Here is a 21,163-nt window from a genome sequence, read left to right on the forward strand (position 1 = left end):
AAAACTTCAAAATCTGATGAGTCAAAAGCTGTTGCGGTCTATTGAAAATGTAAAAAAATAATATAAATGCATTTTATTTTATTTTGAGGTTACAGAACCAAAGTGACTAGGTAGAGAATTGATCTAAATCAGCCACAATCTAACTAAACAGGCTCAGAGATTGCCCCCTGTTCCAGGGTTAGAGGCAGGCTGTTACCAGGAGAGAAATTCGATGCAGAGGGTAACTGGGGAATACTGAGGGAATACAGGAGGGTTAGGGACTGGGGAGAGAGAGAGAGAATAGTGTGATTAAAAATGTGATCCAAGAGAGAGGTGAGTGAGTGAGTGAGCAGAGAACAACATAATACACACTGGGAGAGGGCTTGCAAAGCGTATATGTTGCTCAGGGGTGGGAGGCTGTCAGAGGGTCAGAATGCTCCTCTTTGGAAGGTGCTGTGGCTGGAATTCTTCTCCATATGGATTTTCAGTTGGGGAAGGGGAGGATAGGGAGAGGGAGGGCCCTGCAACACTGGTCAGTCAGTGGCCAGTGAGTGGGAGGAAAGATGCAAAATGCACGATTGACTTTACTTAGTCATCATTAGGAATGCAATGTGACTAGAGACCAGCATGAACCAATCAACTCACAATATGGACCATTGAACATGTTGGGGTTCCACGGGGCCTGGATGTACCACTGGCGGGAATCCCAACATCCACTGAATGTGGCTTCAGAGCTAAAACAGCATTTCCAATCCCATCACTATTCATAGAATAGAATCATAGAATATCTAGAACCCTACAGTGCAGAAAGAGGCCCTTCGGCCCATCGAGTCTGGACTGACCACAATCCCACCCAGGCCCTACCCCCATATCCCTACATATTTTACCCGCTAATCCCTCTAACCTTAGGACACTAAGGGGCAGTTTTTTTTAGCACCGCTAATCTACCTGAACCGCACATCTTTGGACTGTGGGAGGAAACCGGAGCACCCGGAGGAAACCCACGCAGACATGAGGAGAATGTGCAAACTCCACACAGACAGTGACCCGAGCTGGGAATCGAACCCAGGTCCCTGGAGCTGTGAAGCAGCAGTGCTAACCACTGTGCTACCGTGCCACCCCTGACTTACGATGCTCATGAGCAGCGCCTCCCTACTGGGTGCTGCTAATGAGCATCATGGACCTGGTGGGTTGGACCCCAAGGGGAATCAGGGAGGTGAGAGCAGTGTCCATGTGCCTCTCTCCCACTGCCAGCCTGCAAAGGGTGGATCCCCCAAGGATCCTGGGGGTTGGATGTGTTCAGGCTGGTGGCAAGAGGTTGGGCTCGGCACTGTCCACCGGGATGGAACATCACTCCTGGCAAGACAATTTCAGGTATCTCATTGATTAAACTCTTCATCAAACATCTGTCGTCTGAAAACTTTGAGGTGGCCTGGTCGCTTTAATCTCCAGGCCCCCTGGATACCTGGCAGGCTTCCAAAACCCAGCAGCACTCCATTCAGCAGAACCCCTTTCTGTCTTTAATAAGCTGCAGGTGTGAGAGAAGACCCCTTCCAAGTGCTCTAACTGACAGGAGAAGTCACTTTCACTGGGGAGAGGGTTCCCTTCTCCACAGCTGTACACTCAGCCCCTTTCTTTCAACACAGCATTTATTTCAAGCATCTGAGCCTTCATAGAAAGTCCAAAGCCTTTGAAATCCATTCAAACTCTTTGAAAAGCCTTTGAAAAGTCTAAGTCCAACACTTTTAACTCTGATAGGATGTGAGCACGTTGGCAAGGGGCAAGGCTGACATTTATTGCCCCCCTTATTGCCCTTGTGAATCTAGAGTTGAGCCACCTTCTTGAACCACTGCAGTCCTTGTGGTCAAGGTATTCCCGCAATGGCGTTTTCAGAGCAGTTTGATACAATAGAGACCATTTCAGAGGGTAACCCAGAACTAATCACATTGCTGTGGATCTGAAGTCACATAGAGACCAGACTGGGTATGAATGACACTTTACCTTCCCTGAGGGACATTAGTAAACAAGTTGACAATTCAGCAGGATTTATATTCCAGACAGGTTCAATTTTCTTTTACTCATTCATGGGATGTGGGCATCGCTGGCTGGCCAGCATTTATTGCCCATCCCTAATTGCCCTGAAAATTACACTGCTGTGAATCTGGAGTCACACATAAGCCAGACCAGGTAAGGATGGCAGATTTCCTTCCCTAAAGCACATTGGTGAACCAGATGGGCTTTTCTGACAATTGACAATGGCTTCATGGTCATCAGTAGATTCTTAATTGCAGATTTTTTTTATTAAATTCAAATTTCACCATCATACCATGGGGTAATCTGGGTCTCTGGATTACTAGTCCAGTGATAATACCACTGAGTTACTGCCTCCCCAATTCACTGAGTATAAATTCCCAGCAGCCGTGGGATTTGAACTCGCACCTCGCGATCATTAGTCCAGTAACACAACCACTGTGCGACTGTACTGTGAAAGGAGCAAAGCAAAGTATCAGGTTAGAGAGATTTGGGGTCCAGAGAATGAGTCAAGGCAGCTAAAGGCGCAGTCCTTCCAAAGTTGGGGTTAGGGGGAAAGGTATACAGAAGGATTGCAGAATGAGGCAGAGTGTAAAGCCATAGAGAAGGATGCAGCAAGCTCCTTGGAGAACGTGATGACTAAAGGTTTAAATACTAAACTAAAACAAAGCCCTCCCCCCCCCCCCCCTCCTCCTCTTGAGGGTAACTGCCACACTCCTCAGGTAGTCCCTTAACAATCTGTACCCAGATTACCCTCTGAAGCAGATACGACAGCGAGTTTTAAGGGGTGTCTGGACAAATACGTGAATAGGATGGGAATAGAGGGATATGGTCTCTGGAAGGGTAGGAGGCTTTAGTTCAGTCGGGCAGCATGGTCAGTGCAGGCTTGGAGGGCCGAAGGGCCTGTTCCTGTGCTGTAATTTCCTTTGTTCTCTATTCTCTCTAAAATGCAAAATCAGAACCCCAGGTGCAGCAGCAGGAGTTTCTGCAGATTGATTTAAACATTAAACCTGGCCTCCTAAGGATTGATGCTTCTTCCCAGAACATCCCCGAAGCAGTAAAGACTTGGGTTGAATGGTGCAAAAAACCATGAAGAACTCTGCAGGATCCTTATGGGAAAAAGTGATGCTGATAACACTGTGGTTATTCATGGGAAATCTCTGAATTTCCCATATGGCCAGTGACACTGTTCAGACACAATACTCGTTCTAGAGACATGTTATCTTTTCAGAATAATGGACCCTACCTGTGACTGATTTAAGATTCTGACAACTGGATTAGAAGCTCTTAGTTAAGAGGTAGAAAGGTGGAGAATTTATACCACACCACAAATATAATTTCTGGTCCCAGGACCTACATTATGGATAGTAGCAGGTGACCTAATTGAGTCTATCTCTTAGTAATACTTTGTGTTTCAGTGATTGCAATGTTAGCTGATCATTTCTGCTTCAAAGCTTTGAATGTTTCTTACAGCAGGGCTTTGAAGCATGGAGCGCCTGCGAGTTCAGGGATGGAGGGAACAAGATTGAGGCAAAGGTAAGTGAGATTACTGTAACAAGAATGACGACTGAATGAAAATTAGCCAAATGGTTTGGGGGAGCCGTTTGTTGTTATGCTGGGAGAAGCGGGGCAAAGGGAAATATCAGTGTTTTAGCAAAATCACAGCCCAGAGTGAAAACGGTGATGGGGAAATGCTGCCAAACAGTGCATGATGTTTCTGAAACAGAATTAACAGCATTGAAATTCTGCTCTCCTATCCAGACCCTCAGTGTTCAACAGGACCACCAAGCATGTAAATACACCATGTAAATACACCATGTAAATACACCATGGAATATACCCATGTAAATATACTCTGTAAATACATCATGGAAGATACCATGTAAATATACGCATGTAAATATGCCCATGTAAATATACCATGTAAATACATCATGGAATATACCCATGTAAATATACCCATGTAAATATGCCCATGTAAATATACCATGTAAATACATCATGGAATATACCCATGTAAATATACCCATGTAAATATACTCTGTAAATGCATCATGGAAGATACCATGTAAATATACGCATGTAAATATGCCCATGTAAATATACTCTGTAAATACATCATGGAATATACCCATGTAAATATACCCATGTAAATATGCCCATGTAAATATGCCCATGTAAATATACCATGTAAATACATCATGGAATATACCCATGTAAATATACCATGTAAATACATCATAGAATACACCATGTAAATATGCCCATGTAAATATACCATGTAAATACATCATGGAATATACCATGTAAATATGCCCATGTAAATATACCATGTAAATACATCATGGAATATACCATGTAAATATGCCCATGTAAATATACCATGTAAATACATCATGGAATATACCATGTAAATATACCCATGTAAATATACCATGTAAATACATCATGGAATATACCATGTAAATATACCCATGTAAATATACCATGTAAATACATCATGGAATATACCATGTAAATATACCCATGTAAATATACCATGTAAATACATCATAGAATACACCATGTAAATATACCCATGTGAATATACCATAGGGCAGGTTTTTTTTAAATGGTAATGTGTCAGATTCTAACTGAAAACTGGTGTGTTTCCCCCACTGACACTTCATCAGAGGAAGTGGGGGGGGTGAGTTTTGCACCATCATTCCGGCAGGACGGGCTGGGGTGTGATGGAGCAGGAAAGATTGGCTTCATTGAGATCCTCAATCTCAAAGTCAGGTTAAATGCCCCCATCCAAACCCCACAGACATCAGGACCCCGGGCAGGCAAGGGGAACACTCCCAACCCTCAATCACAGAGGGTCAACCTCTTCCCACCCCTCAATTGTCATGTCAACTCCCCCACTCCACACAGGAGCCAGAATGACCCAACCTCCCCCAGCTCCTCCGACACTGACCCCCATTCCCAGTGCCCACCCCACTGCCATGCAGCCCTCCACTCCTTCACAGAATGGGAACCCCCCTCCACCCACTATGGGGTACCATGGAATCCCCGCCCCTTGGCCCCACCCTGGCAGTGCCTGGTTGGATCTGCCACATTGGCACTGCCAGGGTTTTTTTGAATCTGGCAGTGATTCCCGCCAGCGTGTTGTCACACCGACAGGGAGGACATCTTACGGCAGTGGAACCGGGGCATTAAGCCGTATAGTAATATTGAAATGTATTTAAGTTCGTGGGCCTTTTCTCGGTGAGAACCTGATTACGTCGCCGGGACAGGGGGAGGGGATCTCAACCTGAGGTGTCACCATTGCAAATCCCGTTATGGTTCCTGTCAGGTGAGTTTGGGGCTGTAATTGAACTAATGCATGCAGCGAATGGGTGCTGAGAATCACAGCCTATACAAACATACCATGTGTACCCCAACAGGCGCTAGAGTATGGCAACTTTGGGACTTTCACAGTGGCTTCATATAAGCCTGCTTGTCACTAATAAATACATAACTAAATGAATATACATCTATTTAAATACATCATTTATATGCAGCAGGATGCCCCTTCCGTGGAACCTTTTGAATGTTCTGGTTTGCATTGTGAATATGGTGTTGCAGTGAGTGAATTGTAATTACACACTCCCACCAAGTGATCTCAGACCTTGGATCTGAATAATAAGGTGGCAATCTGAACTACTCAAGTTCTTCAGAGTTTCACTCTGTCTCCCAGGTTGGCTTTTTTCTGGGAAGGCGATTTTCTGGGACCTCCTCCTGGAATTCCAGCAGCGATAGTGTTCCCATAGTGCTGTTTAATAGGGAGTTCCAGGAATACTCCAGAATAGAGGTTGAGAGTGGCGTGCTGGCACAGTGGTTAGCACCGCTGCCTCACAGCGCCAGGGAACCGGGTTCAATTCCGGCCTCCAGTCACTGTCTGTGTGGTGTCTGCACATTCTCCCCATGTCTGCATAGGTTTCCTCCGGGTGCTCTGGCTTCCTCCCATAATCCAAAGATGTGCGGGTTAGGAGGATTGGCCATGCTAAATTGCCCCTTAGTGTCTCAAGATGTGTAGGTTAGATGGATTAGCCGCAGTGAATGCACAGGGTTAAGGGGCTAGGGTGTGGGCCTCGGTAAGATGCTTGGTCAGAGAGTAGATGCAGACTCGATAGGCTAAATGGCCTCCTTCTGCGCTGTTGGGATTCTAAGCTGGACTATGATTTGGAGGCGATGGTGTTCCCACAATACTGCTGCTCTTGTCTTTCTTGATAGCAGAGGTCACAGAGCAGGATGGTTCTCTGAAGCAATCTTGGTGAGTTGCTACCTGTGTCTTGCATACACCGACTACACTGCAACAGTGATGGAGGGAATGGGTATGGAGTCAAGTAGCTGGAACTGTGATCATGGGAACTGCTGATTCTTGGATGGCTTTGAGCTTTTGGAGTGTTGTTGCTTATCTAGAGAGTTCCACCCTGGTCCCAACCTGAGCCTTGCAGAGGCTGAAGGAGTTCTGAATGGGGTGAGAAACCGAGGCATCATCGACCCCTTCCCTCTCCGTGTCGCTGCAATTTCATCCAGGTCTGGGATTGGCTGAAAGGAGCAACTCTAATCTGAGTCAACCAAGTAAAGTGAAGCTTCTTAAAAAATGATCAAAATTAGTCAGTAACAGGGCTAAACATCTTGATAATATCTGTGGGGTATGCATTGTCATGTGTGAACTGATTATTGGAAATGGAACTCTGTCAGATTAGGATTTTCTCCCCTTCTTGCGGGGAAAGCGGGATCAGGCGTTTGAGTTTTGAGTGCACGGTGACACACTGCTGCCTCTCAGCTCCAGGGACCCAGGTTCAATTCCCAGCGAGGGTCACTACTCTGTGGAGTTTGCACATTCTCCCTGTGTCTGCATGGGTTTCCTCCGGATGCTCTGGTTTCCTCCCACAATGTGAAAAATGAGGTTGCTTGGCCATGGTAAATTGTCCCTTATTGTCCCAGGATGTGTAGAGATTAGCAGGGTAAATGTGTGGAGCTGTGGGGATACGGTCGAGGTGGGAATGTTGTCGGTGCAGACTCGATGGACTGAGTTAGATGATCTGCCATGATCACAATAAATGGTGGAGCAGGTTTAAAGGGCCAAATGGCCTCCTCCTGCTCCTGTTTTCTATGTTTCTATGACGCCCTGTCCTGCTTCTACAAGCACGGATGATACCAGGCACACCCCTCTATTAGTCAGCCGATCAGTGCATTGCTGACACCAGGCAGTTTTTCTTCCCTCTTGAGAGGGACTCAAAGGAAGTTCAGTGAAGATGTGGAAGTTGTTGGAAATATCGCTGACCATATAGATGACCATTGTCAAAAGGGAGAAGGCACAGTGTTGGGGTTTAACAAAAAACCCATTAAACAGAAAACACTCTCGCAACCCTCACCCATCACACTCCCCATCATAACTCAAGCCACTTCATGTCCCCCCACCAATCCCATGGTCCCTCATGCCAACTTATGCCTTACCACCCACCCTATGGCCCTTCATAGCAACTGTGCTAAGTTAATGCCAAATCGTGCCCCCACCCACCACCTTTTTCCCTTAGACCAATGGTAACATGCTGCGAGGATCAGCTGACCCGGATGAAATAGAAAACAGATGGGGATTGTGGGGAGCTTGTGTGTCCCAGAGCATGGCCCAAGTGCTGGTATAATGAAGTTTCTTTATTAAACCTTTTCTTTGATTTACTTTGTGAAGTTAGTTCTTTTACCGCTTGCGACTGGAGTATCCTTACTACCAGGTGAACAAGTGCAATCATGCCAACTTATCCATTACCCACCATGGGCAGACCTCAGGACTCATGTTCAGATTAAGTAAAGATCTTTAAGTGTCTGTTGATGAATTCATTATTTTAAAAAAAACTCTGATAAAAATTCATTCATTGTATTTATTTTCCTTTAATCCCTTTTAAAAACAAATATTTGGAATTCATACACCCACTTCAAAGGGTGTATCACACGGAGCTGTCAATCAAACTGTGTGCTGAGAAGCACCCTCATGATAAAGAAATGTTTGGAAATTAGTCATGCAGCACTAATTCTGTAATGATAACCCTCACAGAGTGAAATAGCAAACACTACCCTGGGTTTCCCAATTATTTAAAGAGCAGGGATTTCAAATGCCTTGATATCTCCTTTGGCATGTGTCACATTCCAATGAGTTTATGCAATATTTAGGTACATTTGTGTCTACTTTTAACAACCCAAGGACATTTTCCCTCTCCAAATGGACAACAGAACTCTCCCAAAGCTGGGAGACCATATCCATAAGGCATGTCTCCAAAAGGTACCCACGTCTCCATAGGACTCTGGCTACTTTAGACCTTCACCCGCCAGGTCACAAGTAATGTCTCAACCAAAGCAGCAAAGATCAGATCCATTTGCTGCTGAACTTTACCATCAGCAGCTGCCTCCATGAAGCACGGACATGGAATTTAGAACCCACCCAATCCCCCGGCTGTGAAAATGCTGGGTGCCACGTTTGTGAACAGGATTTCCTGTTTCCAACCTCTGGCTTTGAGGTTCTTCACCTTTATAAGAATTCAGGCTAATGCCATCACTCTGTTTCCAAATTCCTCCATTTCCTGCTCGTTCCTTTAACCAATTTGTTCTTAAAATGTTGACATGTTCTGTGCTTCAGTCCCTGTCTCTGACGGTACATTCCACCATCTCTACGTAAAAACACGTTTCTGATCTCCTAGCAATCTCTTACATTTAATCTTTTGGCCATGTTCCTCATTATAAATCCTGAAATTAGTGGAAATAGTTTGATTCTATCTAGACCATCTTTGCAATTTTAACTAACTCCGTCAGTTTGTAATCTTCTCCCTTTTAACAGAAACAGCCCCAGCTTCCTGCTGTATAAACTTACTGACCTCACATGGCTCCAGGTATTTAGCTCCTTGAGATTACCATGTTCAGTATCCCCTCTGAGCCCAGATTCTTTTGACACACTCCGATTTAAACAATAAGAAAATGTCCATTCTTCCTTGAAAATTCATGGGACATGGGCATAAAAAGTTGGGTCAGCATTTATTGCCCATCCCTACTTGCCTGAGGACAGTTGAGAGTCAACCACATTGCTGTGGCTCTGGAGTCACATGTAGGCCAGACCAGGTAAGGACGGCAGATTTCCTTCCCTAAAGGACATTAGTGAACCAGATGGGTTTTTCCAACCATCGACAATGGTTTCATGGCCATCAGTAGATTCTTAGTTCCAGATTTTTTAAATTAAATTCAAATTCCACCATCTGCCGTAGTGGGGTTTGAATTCGGATCCCCAGAACATTGGCTGAGTTTCTGGATTAATAATCTAACGATAATACCACAAGGCCATTGCCTTTCTGAATTCAGATAAATCACAAACATATGAAGAAAGCTTGGAATAGCAAGTGTTTCCTGGCCTTGAAAAGAGGTCATTGAGAGGGGAATATGTGGAGTATTTCAAACTTGTGTTCAAATCCCTCCAGGGCCTTGCTCCTCCCTGTCTTTGTAATCTTTTCTAGCCCTATGACTCTCTGTGCCCCTCCAATCTGCCCACTCCGGCAGTCCCACATTCTCTTGCCCTGTGCATCTTGCAGCCACTTAAGGCCCTCAGATTTTTCAAAACCTCACTGTTGATCCACTTCCCCTCAAGACAGCCTGAAAACCAATCTCATTTATCCAAATACCTCCATCTACGGCTCAGCATGAATTTTATTGTTCTGGAAAGCACCTTGTGATAGTTCACTATGTTATATAAATGCAAGTTATTGATATATTTAACTAGATGGTACATTCGGATGTGAACTTAGGATACAAGAGTACAAACATTAGGAGCAGGAGCAGGCCATTTGAGCTTGCTCTGCAATTTGATAAAATCATGGCTGATTGGAAAGTGGAGTCAACCCCACATACCTGTCAGCTTACCTTTGACTTATGGCTGAACTGGGAGAATAGGATAAAAGGTCAAAGTTCAAACTGGGAAGGGCAAAATTAGAACAGATATCAGGAAATGGTTCTTAACATGAATCAACAGATGGTAAAGACTTCTAGGTAGGACACTGAGGCAAGAACCATGGAAGCATGTAACAATTGGATGCTCTGACTGGGGAGGAAAGTCATCTCTGGATAGGTGGGCCAAAGCCTCCTAATCCCCAACTGTGAATTGTTACAGAGTCGTGTGCCAAAATTCTCCAATCTCGCTGGGATTCTCCAGTCCCCCTGCAGTGGATGGAGATTTGGCTGAACGCCAAATTCTCACTCACAGCGGTGATGGGGTGAACGAGACCAGAGAATTCCAGCCATGGGGTTTTACAGCACAGAAAGAGGCCCTTTGGCCCATCGTGTCTGTGCTGTCCATCAAACACCTATCTGTTCTAATCCCATTTACCAGCACTTGGTCTGTAGCCTTGAATGCATTTCAAGAATTCATCTAAATGCTTCTTAAATGTTATGAGGGTTCCCCTCTCTGCCACCCTTCCAGGCAGTGAGTTCCAGACTCCCAACACCCTCCAGGTGAAAAGCTTTTCCTCAAATTCCCTCTAAATCTCCCTCCCCTTACTTTGAATCCAACTATCCATGTTCATTGCATAGTTTAAGAATTGGAAACAGACTTTTCAGAGCATTGAGGAAACACTTCTTCAGGCAGAAGCTTAGAACATCTCAAAAAGATGTGAGAACAACTGTTAATGTCAAACCCGGGGTTAATATTTTTTGTCAGCTCAGAGTATTCAGAGATGTGGGATAAGAGTGAGGTCACAGCTCAGCCCAGGATCTCAATGACTGGCTCAGCACATGCTGGAGGCTGATAGGCTTCTCCTGTGTGTGTTATTCAAATCCAACTCTCTATCCTTCCCAATTTTACCTGGCTTCTTCCTGCACTGAATTTTGAAGTGAGACAGAATTGGCGATGTACGCTTTTGAAGCTTATTTATTTATGCCACGAGTAGGCTTACATTAACACTGCAATGATGTTGCTGTGAAAATCCCGCAGTCACCACATTCTGGCATCTGTTTGAGTACACTGAGGGAGAATTTAGCACGGCCAATGCACCCTAACCAGCACATCTTTCAGCTGTGGGAGGTAACTGGAGCACCTGGAAAAAACCCACGCAGAGACAGGGAGAATATGCAGATTCCACACAGACAGTGACCCAAGCCAGGAATCGAACCTAGGTCCTTGGCGCTGTGAAGCAGCAGTGCTAATCACTGTGCCACCATGCACGGCTCTCATAGTCAATGTTGTGAGCAATCAGCACACACTTCACTTCACCTGCCCTCACTTCACTCGTTTTACATGCGAATCACTTCAGTCAGACCAGTAGGAAAATATCCACATTCTGCAGACTCTGTCTACACTTCCTGCTGCCTCGGCAAAGCAGCCAGCATAATTAAGGATCTCATGCACCTCAGACATTCTCTCTTCTGCCTTCTCCTGTCAGGAAAAAATTGCAAAAGTCTGAGGTCACGTTCCAACCGACTCAAGAACAGCTTCTTCCCTGCTGCCATCAAACTTTTGAATGGACTTACCTTGCATGAAGTTGATCTTTCTCTACATCCTAGCTATGACTGTAACACTACATTCTGCACCCTCTCCTTTCCTTCTCTATGAATGGTATGCTTTGTCTGTATAGCGTGCAAGAAACAATACTTTTCACTGTACATCAGTCGCAGAAAATTAGCATGCAGGTACAGCAGGTAATAAAGAAAATAAATGGAATTTTGGCATTTATAGCTAAAGGAATAGAATATAAAGATAAGGATGTTGTAACTATACAAGGCATTGGTGAGGCCACACCGGGAGTACTGTGCACAGTTTTGGTCCCCCTTATTTGAGGAAAGATGTAGTGGTGTTGGAGATGTAGTGGCACTGTACTGGCATTCAGGGGAGATTCATTAGATTGATTCCAGAGACTTGTCGTATGAAGAGAGATAGAACAGTTTAGGCTGATACTCTCTGGAATTTAGAAGAATGAGGGGAGATCAAATTCAAATATACAAGATGATAAAAGGTATGGATAAAGTAGATGTGGAGTGGGTGTGGGGCATTCTAGGACGAGGGGTGATAGACTTAGGATAAGGGGATAGCAAATTTAAAACAGAGTTGAGGAGAAACTACTTCTCCCAAAGGGTTATGAATCTGTGGAATTCGCTACCCAAAAGTGCAGTGGATGCTGGGACAGTGAGTAAATTTAAGGAGGATTTAGGCAGAATTTTTAATAGGTAATGGGTTGAAGGGTTATGGGGAGAAGGCAGGAAAATGGGGATGAGGAGCATATCAGCCAGGATCGAGTGGCAGACTGGACTCGGTGGGCCGAATGGCCAAATGCTGCTCCTGTATCTTATGAACTGTATACTGGTGCATGTGACAATAATAAATCAAATCAAATCAAATCAAAACACGGGTGTAAATCAGTGGATTGAGGTAACTCTGCGCGTGGCAACGGTCAACAAAATGTCTGGTGGGTGGCACTCGGATCCCAGAGGGGGCCACATGTGGCACCCGAGCTACAGGTTGCCCACCGCTGGTGTGAGTGATGAGTGAATTTAAGCGAATAATTGTGATTTCTGAGCTGGGGACTTGGTCCAGCTGCAATGATTTAAAAAAAACACAATTTTTAAAAGATCCAGTGGGTTCCCTGTCTTTCTATCATCCGTGTGTGTGTGTGTGTGTGTGTTTGTTTTTCTCCTGGGTGTGACTTAGAGCCCATCCCAGAAATTAATCCTAAATTCTTGGAGACTCCAGGGGACAATCCCGGAGGAATGTCACCCCTTCCCCTCCCCCGAGCATGGACTGATGTGAGTGAGCCTGTGTCTTGGGGTCAGGCTGAAGGCTACACATTCAGAGGCAGAGGGATGGAGCTGAATGACTGAACAAGCCCTGAGTGAGGGGAGGGAGGAGAGGGGGGGGATTGGCCTGAATCAGCTGATAAGCAATTCAGCAGCTTCACATTGTGAGAAATCTCAGACACTCCTCCTGATCCAGCCCTATCCGTGACGCCACCGGCACTCACCCTGAAACACACACAGAGAGAGAGAGAAAAAAAATCCCTGGAAAAGAAAGTTGGTTAATCATTTCATACCCAGCACAAGGACAAAAACAAGATAAGTGAGCGGGGGACATCTCGTCCAAGGCAGGAGTGGACAGACTGGGGTCAGAGAGCGAGGAAGAAGGAGGTAAATCAAACTGCTACTGCAAAGGCGAGCTGCTAACGCGCAGCACTGCAGCTAAAGGCTGTGCAGTAAAAAAGCACAGTGTCTGTGTGTGTGTGTGTGTGTGAAGACAGGTGGAGTAGTGGTAACCATGGAGAGCTCTCACTTCCTTTTTTAGGAATGCGGTGATATCACGTTGCAAAGGTCAGTGTTGTGAAAGACATTAAGAGCAGCGACTTGCCGGGTGTTGCTGTTGCCTCAACAACAGAAACAACTTCAGATGTAAAAGATAAAACCACCACGGGGAGTTTTCCATTTCCCCACCACCTCCCTCCCAAAATGTCTGAGTAATCCTTGTTCCCCCAGATGGATTCCTGTAGATGGCTGAACGGACCTCAGGGGTTTATCTTTTAACTCATTATCTGCTGTTGGCAGGTAAGAGGCAGACTCACCTTAACTTCTTGAAATGTTAGCTGTGTTTGAGCTACTAACTCTGCTCCTTCATACTTCACTGCAGCTGTGTGTGTGTTGTGGAGTGACAGATCTTGTTACAAACTCTTCACTCAACTCCGGCGGTGAAATTTTAAAATATAAACACCCCCCCCCCCCAACCTCCTGTTCCTTTGAGTGACTGTCATCTATTGATTTACAAGTGTAGAATCTTTACTAATCATCATTAAAGTATGGTCCTTACCCCGGGGAGTGTTTCAGTGAGGCAAGCTGGGTTTCAGTGTCTTTTATCAGCCAAGTTGAATGGAATACTCAAAAGCAAGAACTTGTTGTCTCAGGGTTCAGTCAGTAACAGGTAGCTGGGCAGATTGGCTTTTAGGTGGAATACTGGATATCTGGCAATGAGTCACAAGTTGGAGTGAAATTGCGAAGTTCAGAATATTTATATGTGGAATAAGTCACTGGCTGGAACCTAACTGAGCAGTTTAAATGATCCACATTAATCTGTAGCGCAATGGAGAAAGAGAAGTTAATTATTGACTAAAAATAAGTTTGTAAACCAAAAGTTGATGTTTAGAACTGCCTTGAAACCTTAAATTTAAACTATTTGTACCTGAATATCATATATATATATATATATATATATATATATGTGTAACATTACTATATATTTGACCTGTGTAGGAGGGTGGGGGTGGGTGTGGGGGTGGGGGAGTCGAGAAGCTATGTCGGGGAAACACTCCTGTTGCTCCTGACCCACAAGGAGTGCTGTAAATAACCTTCCTCCCTCTCACTGCTGGCTTTCCCAACCTTAGGAAATCAGGCTTCCAATTGTACGGTGGGAATTCTGATTTAAATATGTTAATGAGGCATCCACAGCAGGTGCCTTGGACAACCTGATATCGGTCACCATAACAGAGACAATTATAGAATTCCTACAGTGAAGAAGGAGGCCATTCGACCCATTAAGTCTGCACTGAGTCTTCGACAGAGTATCTTACCCAGGCCCTATCCCCACGCATTTACCCCGCTGACCCCCCCCTAACCTTCACATCCCGGGACACTAAGGGGCAATTTAGCTTGGCCAATGCACTAATCTGCACATCTTTGGACTGTGGGACCAAACCAGAGCGCTCGGAGGAAACCCACGCAGAGATTGTGCAAACTCCACACAGACAGTGACCCAAGCCGGGAATCGAACCCGGGTCCCTGGCGCTGTGAGGTATTACTAATACTCAAATACAAAAATTACACCCCACAGTGGGTATAAGGAGGTGCCCACTTGGGGAAGTAATTTTTGTATTTGTGTATTTATCATCCTCCATAACCCTCCTGCCTGTCAGCGGCGAAGTTACTGGAGAGGGAGGCTTGAGTGTTAGGAATTCAAGTGGATCCTTTAAGGATCCCCAAACCACCAGCTCTCTCTTTGTTGAGAATGAACTTGCAGTTGATTGCTGCATGTGCTGTTTCTGCTACGCACGCACACGGATCTGGGTCTCTTTGACATAGAGTATACAACCTCAAAAAATAATTGTAATGTTCTAACTAAATCCTGTTGTTTGTGTCAACTTGTTGGGTGTAATTTACATTCAGCAACATCTAGTATTACTAGAAGTTTGCAGTTGTTTAGTCCAGGAAAGTGTTTTAGAAAATAAAATGTCCTCTTGTGTGGCAAGTCTTAAACTCTACGACAATCTTTATCAGGAGGCAGAGTTTATGCCAGAGGTCCGTGGTCTCTTGGAAGGAAGGACCAGTGTCATGGAGGCCTCCAAGCGTATGTTGGGAAACATTTCCTGTTTTTATATGACTTTAAAGAGGAATCTGGCCTCAGTGATCTTTTCAGAAAATCAGGCTCATTACTCAGGCTGCCATTGATTTGAGGAACGAGATTTTTCTTTGCGCGTTCCCTGTTGTTGTGCTGAGATTCTGATCTGAGCACTGCTATGGGGCTATGTCAAGCTGAGAGACCATCCAGAGTAAGGGCTCTAGGGATATGCAGAATGTAACCTTTCCGCAGTCTGGATCATTCAACACCGCGGAGACAAGGTTTGGATGGGAAGTTCTGAGCCACAAACATGCCCTCAAGAAACAGAACATTTCTTTACATCTGGCAGAACAGAGCATAGGGATAGACCATAGTCCGTAAAACATAGGCTGAAAGTAGGCCATTCAGTCCATCAAGTCTGTTCTGCCATTCAATGGTGGCACAATGGTTAGCACTGCTGCCTCACAGCACCAGGGACCCAGGTTCGATTCCTGTTTTGGGTCATTGTCTGTGTGGAGTCTGCATGTTCTCCCCATGTCTGCATGGGTTTCCTCTGTGTGCTCCAATTTCCTCTCATAGTCCAGAACATGTGCTGGTTAGATGCATCGGCCATGCTAAACTCTCCTTCAGTGTACCCAAACAGGTGCCAGAGTGTGGCGACTACGGGATTTTCACAATAACTTCATTGCAGTGTTAATGTATGCCTACTTGTGACACGAATAAATAAATAAACTTTAATGAGATCAAGACTGAACTAGTATAATAATCTTCAATTCCACTTTCCCACCTTATCCCCATAACCCTCAATACCCTTACAGATTAAAAATCTGCCTGTATCAGCCCTGAACATTGTTAATGACAGTAATAAGTGTCATAACACCAGGTTTAAGTCCAACCAGTTTGTTTGATTGTAATCCCACAAGCTTTCGGAAATGGTGTTCCTTTGCCTGGTGTGTGGAAGGGATTACTATCAAATAAACTGGTTGAACTTAAATCTGGTGTTGTGAGACTTCTTACTGTGTTTACTCCAGTCCAACACCTGCATCTCTGCATCATACTTAATGACCCAGCCTCTACAGCCCACTGCAGTAAAACTAGATTGTCTTTAGGGCAAGACTTAAGCTTTGAAAAGAATGTGAGATGATCTCATTGGAATATATCTATGGAGAAATGTGTTTGCGGTGTTGCTACACAAACTTACGCCAATTTCCTTGGGGCAGGCAGCGTGAGATTCGCTACTGCAATGCTGACAAGATTTTCTTCAAAAACATCAATGAAGTAATCTTAAGGGACTTGACAGACTAAATGCTGGGATGGGGTTTCCTCTGGGTCGTATCTTGAAACTGGGCTCATAGTCTCAGAGCAAGAGATCGACCAGTTAGGACTGAGGTGACAAGAAATGTCTTCATTCTTCACGGTGAACCTTCGGAATTCTATACCCAAAGAGCTGTGGATAAGTCACTGAATGTATTCCGAGATCGACAAATATTTGAATGCTGAGGGAATCTAGGGATACGGGAAAATGCTGGAAGGTGGAGTTGAGGTAGGAAATCAGCCATGATGGTATCAAATGGCAGACCAGGCTGCTCCTCGCTCTCATGTTCTTATGTAATACAAGGCAGGGAACATTGTGGTCACCGTGTGTGGGCTTTGATCAGGTGTACTGAGTTCACATCTATCTCCAAGACCCAAGGGAGACACTGGAGTGAGAGCACAGAGACAATGCAGGAGTCCAATCTCCAGTGTCAAAGACTGGGGAAGTTTGGACATTTCTAAGTTGAAAGGAATTGCCTGAGAGGAGATATTATAGAATGATGTGAAATTAAAGAGTGGAAAAGGTTCATCTGAAATATTTCTGTGAAATAAGTTGGAAAGATATAATGAGCAATGGTTTCAAACTAGAAAAATACAAATTAGGGACCACTATCAGCAAGTCCTTATTCACACGGAGAGTGAACGATCTAGAAATAGACTTCTAAAGTTTATTGATTTGTTACAAGTAGGCTTATGTTAACACTGCAATGAAGTTACTGTGAAAATCCCCTAGTTGCCACATTCTGGCACCTGTTCAGGTACACTGAGGGAAAATTTAGTATGGCCAATACACCTAATGAGCACGTCTTTCGGACTATGGGAGAAACCTGAACACCTGGAAGAAACCCATGCAGACATGGGGAGAATGTGCAGACTCCACACAGACAGTGACCCAAGCCGGGAATCAAACCCGGGTCCCTGGTGCTGTGAGGCTGCAGTGCTATCCACTGGGCCACAACGCCACCCTTCCAGATACAAAAAAACAGCTAAAATCCCTGGAGTCATGGAACCCTAGAGTATCATTGGCTTCCTTCTGCACTGAAGGGATTATTTCAGTCCACTGAGTTCGCGCCAACCACAATCCCACTCAGGCCCTATTCCTGTAACCCCCTCATATTTACCCTACTTGTCCTGCTGACGCTAGGGACAATTTAGCATGGCCAACCAACCTAATCCGCACATCTTTGGACGGTGGGAGGAAACCGGAGCACCTGGTGGAAACCCACGCAGACACGGGGAGAATGTACAAGCTGCACACAGACAGTGACGCGAAGCTGGAATTGAACCTGGGCCCCTGGTGCTGTGAGACAGCAGTGCTAATCATTGTGCCACCGTGCCACCGGGCTTATTGAAGAACTGATTGGATGCTGCAATGGAAGATTCCCAGGAATGTTTGGGATGGATCCATGAAAATGAACGTCAAGATCTTCCTCGTGTGTCAATATCTGGTGGCTACTTGTTACTGAGGAGTTTAGATTCATTGCCCCCTCTCCACCACCAGCTGATCCTCTGATATTCAAAATGTTTGGAAACTGAGGGCTGAGTTTTAGAAGTTCCAGAATCTCTCAGCCCGAAGAAGCAAATAATTTCCAATTAAAGAGGTAACTGGGTGACTGATTGTATCTTGTAGCACGTACATTCGCTTAGCATGGTGAAGGGAAGGATTGTCAAGAAGTCGATAGATTTTATGGTCGCAGCTTTGTAGGTTCTGTTTGGATTGATGAGTTAAATGGGTTTCCTCTTGTGTATTCATTCATCTTGTGATTGGTATCTTCAGCTCTTTCACAAACAATAACAAATGACTTGCATTTGTGTAGCACCTTTCATGATGGCAGGGTCGATTTACTCAGTCGGCTGATGGCTACTGTGTAACACAGAACGATGCCAATGTAATGGGTTCAGTGCCCGTGCTGGTGGTTCATGTAGGTCCCGTCCCCTCACCTTGCCCCCTGCCTGCAGTGTTGTTCCCCTTAAGCCATACAAAACCAATTCTCTCTCTGACAAAGAGACATGCCTATTGCCCTTTGTGAACTCTGCCTAATAACCTTTGGTGATATTCCAAAACCCTTCATAATCAGTGGAGTAATTTATAAACTGTAGTCTCTGTTGTAATGTTATAAACAGGACAGCAATGTGCACACAGCAAGATCCCATAATTAGGGCAGCACGGTGGCACAGTGGTTAGAACCGCTGCCTCACAGTGCCAGGGACCTGGGTTTGATTCCTGGCTTGGGTCACTGCCTGTGTGGACTTTGCAAGTTCTCCCCGTGTCTGTGTGGGTTTCCTCCGGGTGCTCCGGTTTCCTCCCACAGTCCAAAGATGTGCAGGTTTGGTTGATCGATCGTGCTAAATTGACCCGAGTGTCAGGGGACTTGCAGGGTAAATACATGAGGTCATGGGGGAAGGGCCTGGGTGGGATTGTGGTCGGTGCAGACTCAATGGGCCGAATGGCCTCCTTGTGCACTGTGAGGATTGTATGATTCTATGACATTGAATAATCTGTTTTCCAGTAAGATTGGCTGAAGGATAAATATTAGGCAGGGCCATAGGGACAAACCTCCCATCACCTCCCCCCACCCCGGCTCCACCTGCCCCACCCCCCACCCTCCCAAACAGTATAGTGCACTGGGAATTTTTGATGAAAACTGGGAGATTAACCTTTTTTTAAAACTTATTTTAACTGATAGTTGTTCCCTGGATTTGGCTGACACAGGCCAAATCAGCATTTACTGCCATCCTAATTACCCTTGAAGGCGGTGGGGAACTGCCTTCTTGAACTGCTGGCTGTCAGTGTGGTGTAGGTACACCCACCATGCTGTTAGGAAGGGAGTTCCAGGATTCTGACTGAGCTTCATCCAAAAGACAGCACCTGAGGCAGAGCAGCACCCCGTCAGCGGGGGTGTCAGCTGTGATTTCTGCGCTCAGGTCTCTGGGTTGCGACTTGGACTGACTGATTCAGTGTAACAGCGCTGACTCACAGCAAACGCCTCTTATTTCATCAGCTATATCGTAAAAAGAAAAATAAATTTCAAAGGGAAATTCGGTTAGAAACTTCGAAAAACTTCAGCACAATACAGGCCCTTTGGCCCACAAGGTTGTGCCGAACATGTCCCTGAGATTACTAGGCTTACCTATAACCCTCTATGTTACCAAGTTCCATGTACTTATCTAAAAGTCTGTTAAAAGACCCTATCGAATCCACCTCCACCACTGTTGCCGGTAGCCCATTCCACGCACCCACCACTCTCTCAGTGAAAAACTTACCCCTGACATCTCCTCTGTACCTACTCCCCAACACCTTAAACCTGTGTCCTCTTGTGGCAACCATTTCAGCCCTGGGGGAAAAAACCTCTGACGATCTATACCTCTCAACATCTTACACACCTCTATCAGGTCACCCCTCATCCTCCGTCTCTCCAAGGAGAAAAGGCTGAGCTCCCTCGACCTATCCTCATAAGGCATGCCACCCAATCCAGGCAACATCCTTGTAAATGTCCTCTGCACCCTTTCTATGGCTTCCACGTCCTTCCTGTTACGAGGCAACCAGAACTGAGCACAGTCCAAGTGGGGTCTGACCAGAGTCTCATACAGCTGCAATGTTGTCTCTTAACTCCTAAACTCAATTCCTCGATTGATGAAGGCCAGTATATTTATGAAGCATTTGCCACGCAATGGCGCTGCCAATTGTCTTCCTAGAATTGGTTAACATTCAAGTCTCGCTGACAAGTTGTCAGTTCTAGAGGAGCAGAGATCCTCCCAAAGACACAATCAAGTCAAAACAGCATGCAAACACTCCATTCAGCAACAAGACATCCTTTACCCCAGTATTGACAGCCAGACTTTCAACTGCTGTGTTTCTCATTCCTTCCCTAAACCTTTCCACTTCTCTCTCTTCCATTATAATTCATAGAATCTCACAATGCAGGAGAGGCCCTTCAGCCCCTCGAATCCAACCAACACGTTAGAAACACCTGAAATCCCACCTAATCCTTTTTACCGGCACTTGGCCCAAAGTCCTGAATGTTATGACGTGCCAAGTGCTCATCCAGATACCTTGTAAAGGACATGAGGCATCCCGCCTCCACCACCCTCCCTGGCAGCGCATTTCAGACCCTCACCACCCTCTGGGTAAAAAGGCTTTTCCCCACATCCTCCCTAAACCTCCCACCCCTCACTTTGAACCTGTGTCCCCTTGTAACTAACACTTCAACTAAGGGAACAGCTGCTCCTAATCCACTTTGACCGTGCCCCTTGTAATCTTGTGCACCTTGATCAGGTCACCCCTCAGTCTTCTCTGCTCCAACAAAAACAAACCAAACCTACGCAACCTCTCTTCATAATTTAAATGTTCCATCCCACGCAGCATCCTGGTAAATCTCCTCTGTACCCCCTCCAGTGCAATCACATTCTGCCTATAACGTGGTGACCAGAACTGCACACAATAATCTAGCTGTGGCCTCACCAATGTTC

General features: G+C 45.3%; 1 protein-coding gene across 8 annotated transcripts in view; it reads left to right on the top strand.

Moving 5' to 3' along the window:
• srcin1a (SRC kinase signaling inhibitor 1a) overlaps nucleotides 1-21,163 on the top strand; it is a 411,921-nt gene that overhangs the window by 122,828 nt on the left and 267,930 nt on the right. For 2 of the 8 annotated variants that reach the window (XM_080213892.1, XM_080213891.1), the window contains exon 4: nucleotides 3,484-3,546. In XM_080213892.1, coding sequence (XP_080070018.1) covers nucleotides 3,484-3,546 — 63 coding nt within the window. Of the gene's footprint in view, nucleotides 1-3,483; nucleotides 3,547-13,045; nucleotides 13,189-13,494; nucleotides 13,600-21,163 lie in introns of those variants that run through there. The other 6 variants (XM_080213897.1, XM_080213899.1, XM_080213893.1 and 3 more) reach the window with 5 other exon arrangements.

Source organism: Carcharhinus amblyrhynchos, chromosome 27 (genome assembly GCF_965287045.1).
Source record: "Carcharhinus amblyrhynchos chromosome 27, sCarAmb.v2.hapA, whole genome shotgun sequence".
Taxonomy (NCBI): Eukaryota; Metazoa; Chordata; class Chondrichthyes; order Carcharhiniformes; family Carcharhinidae; genus Carcharhinus; species Carcharhinus amblyrhynchos.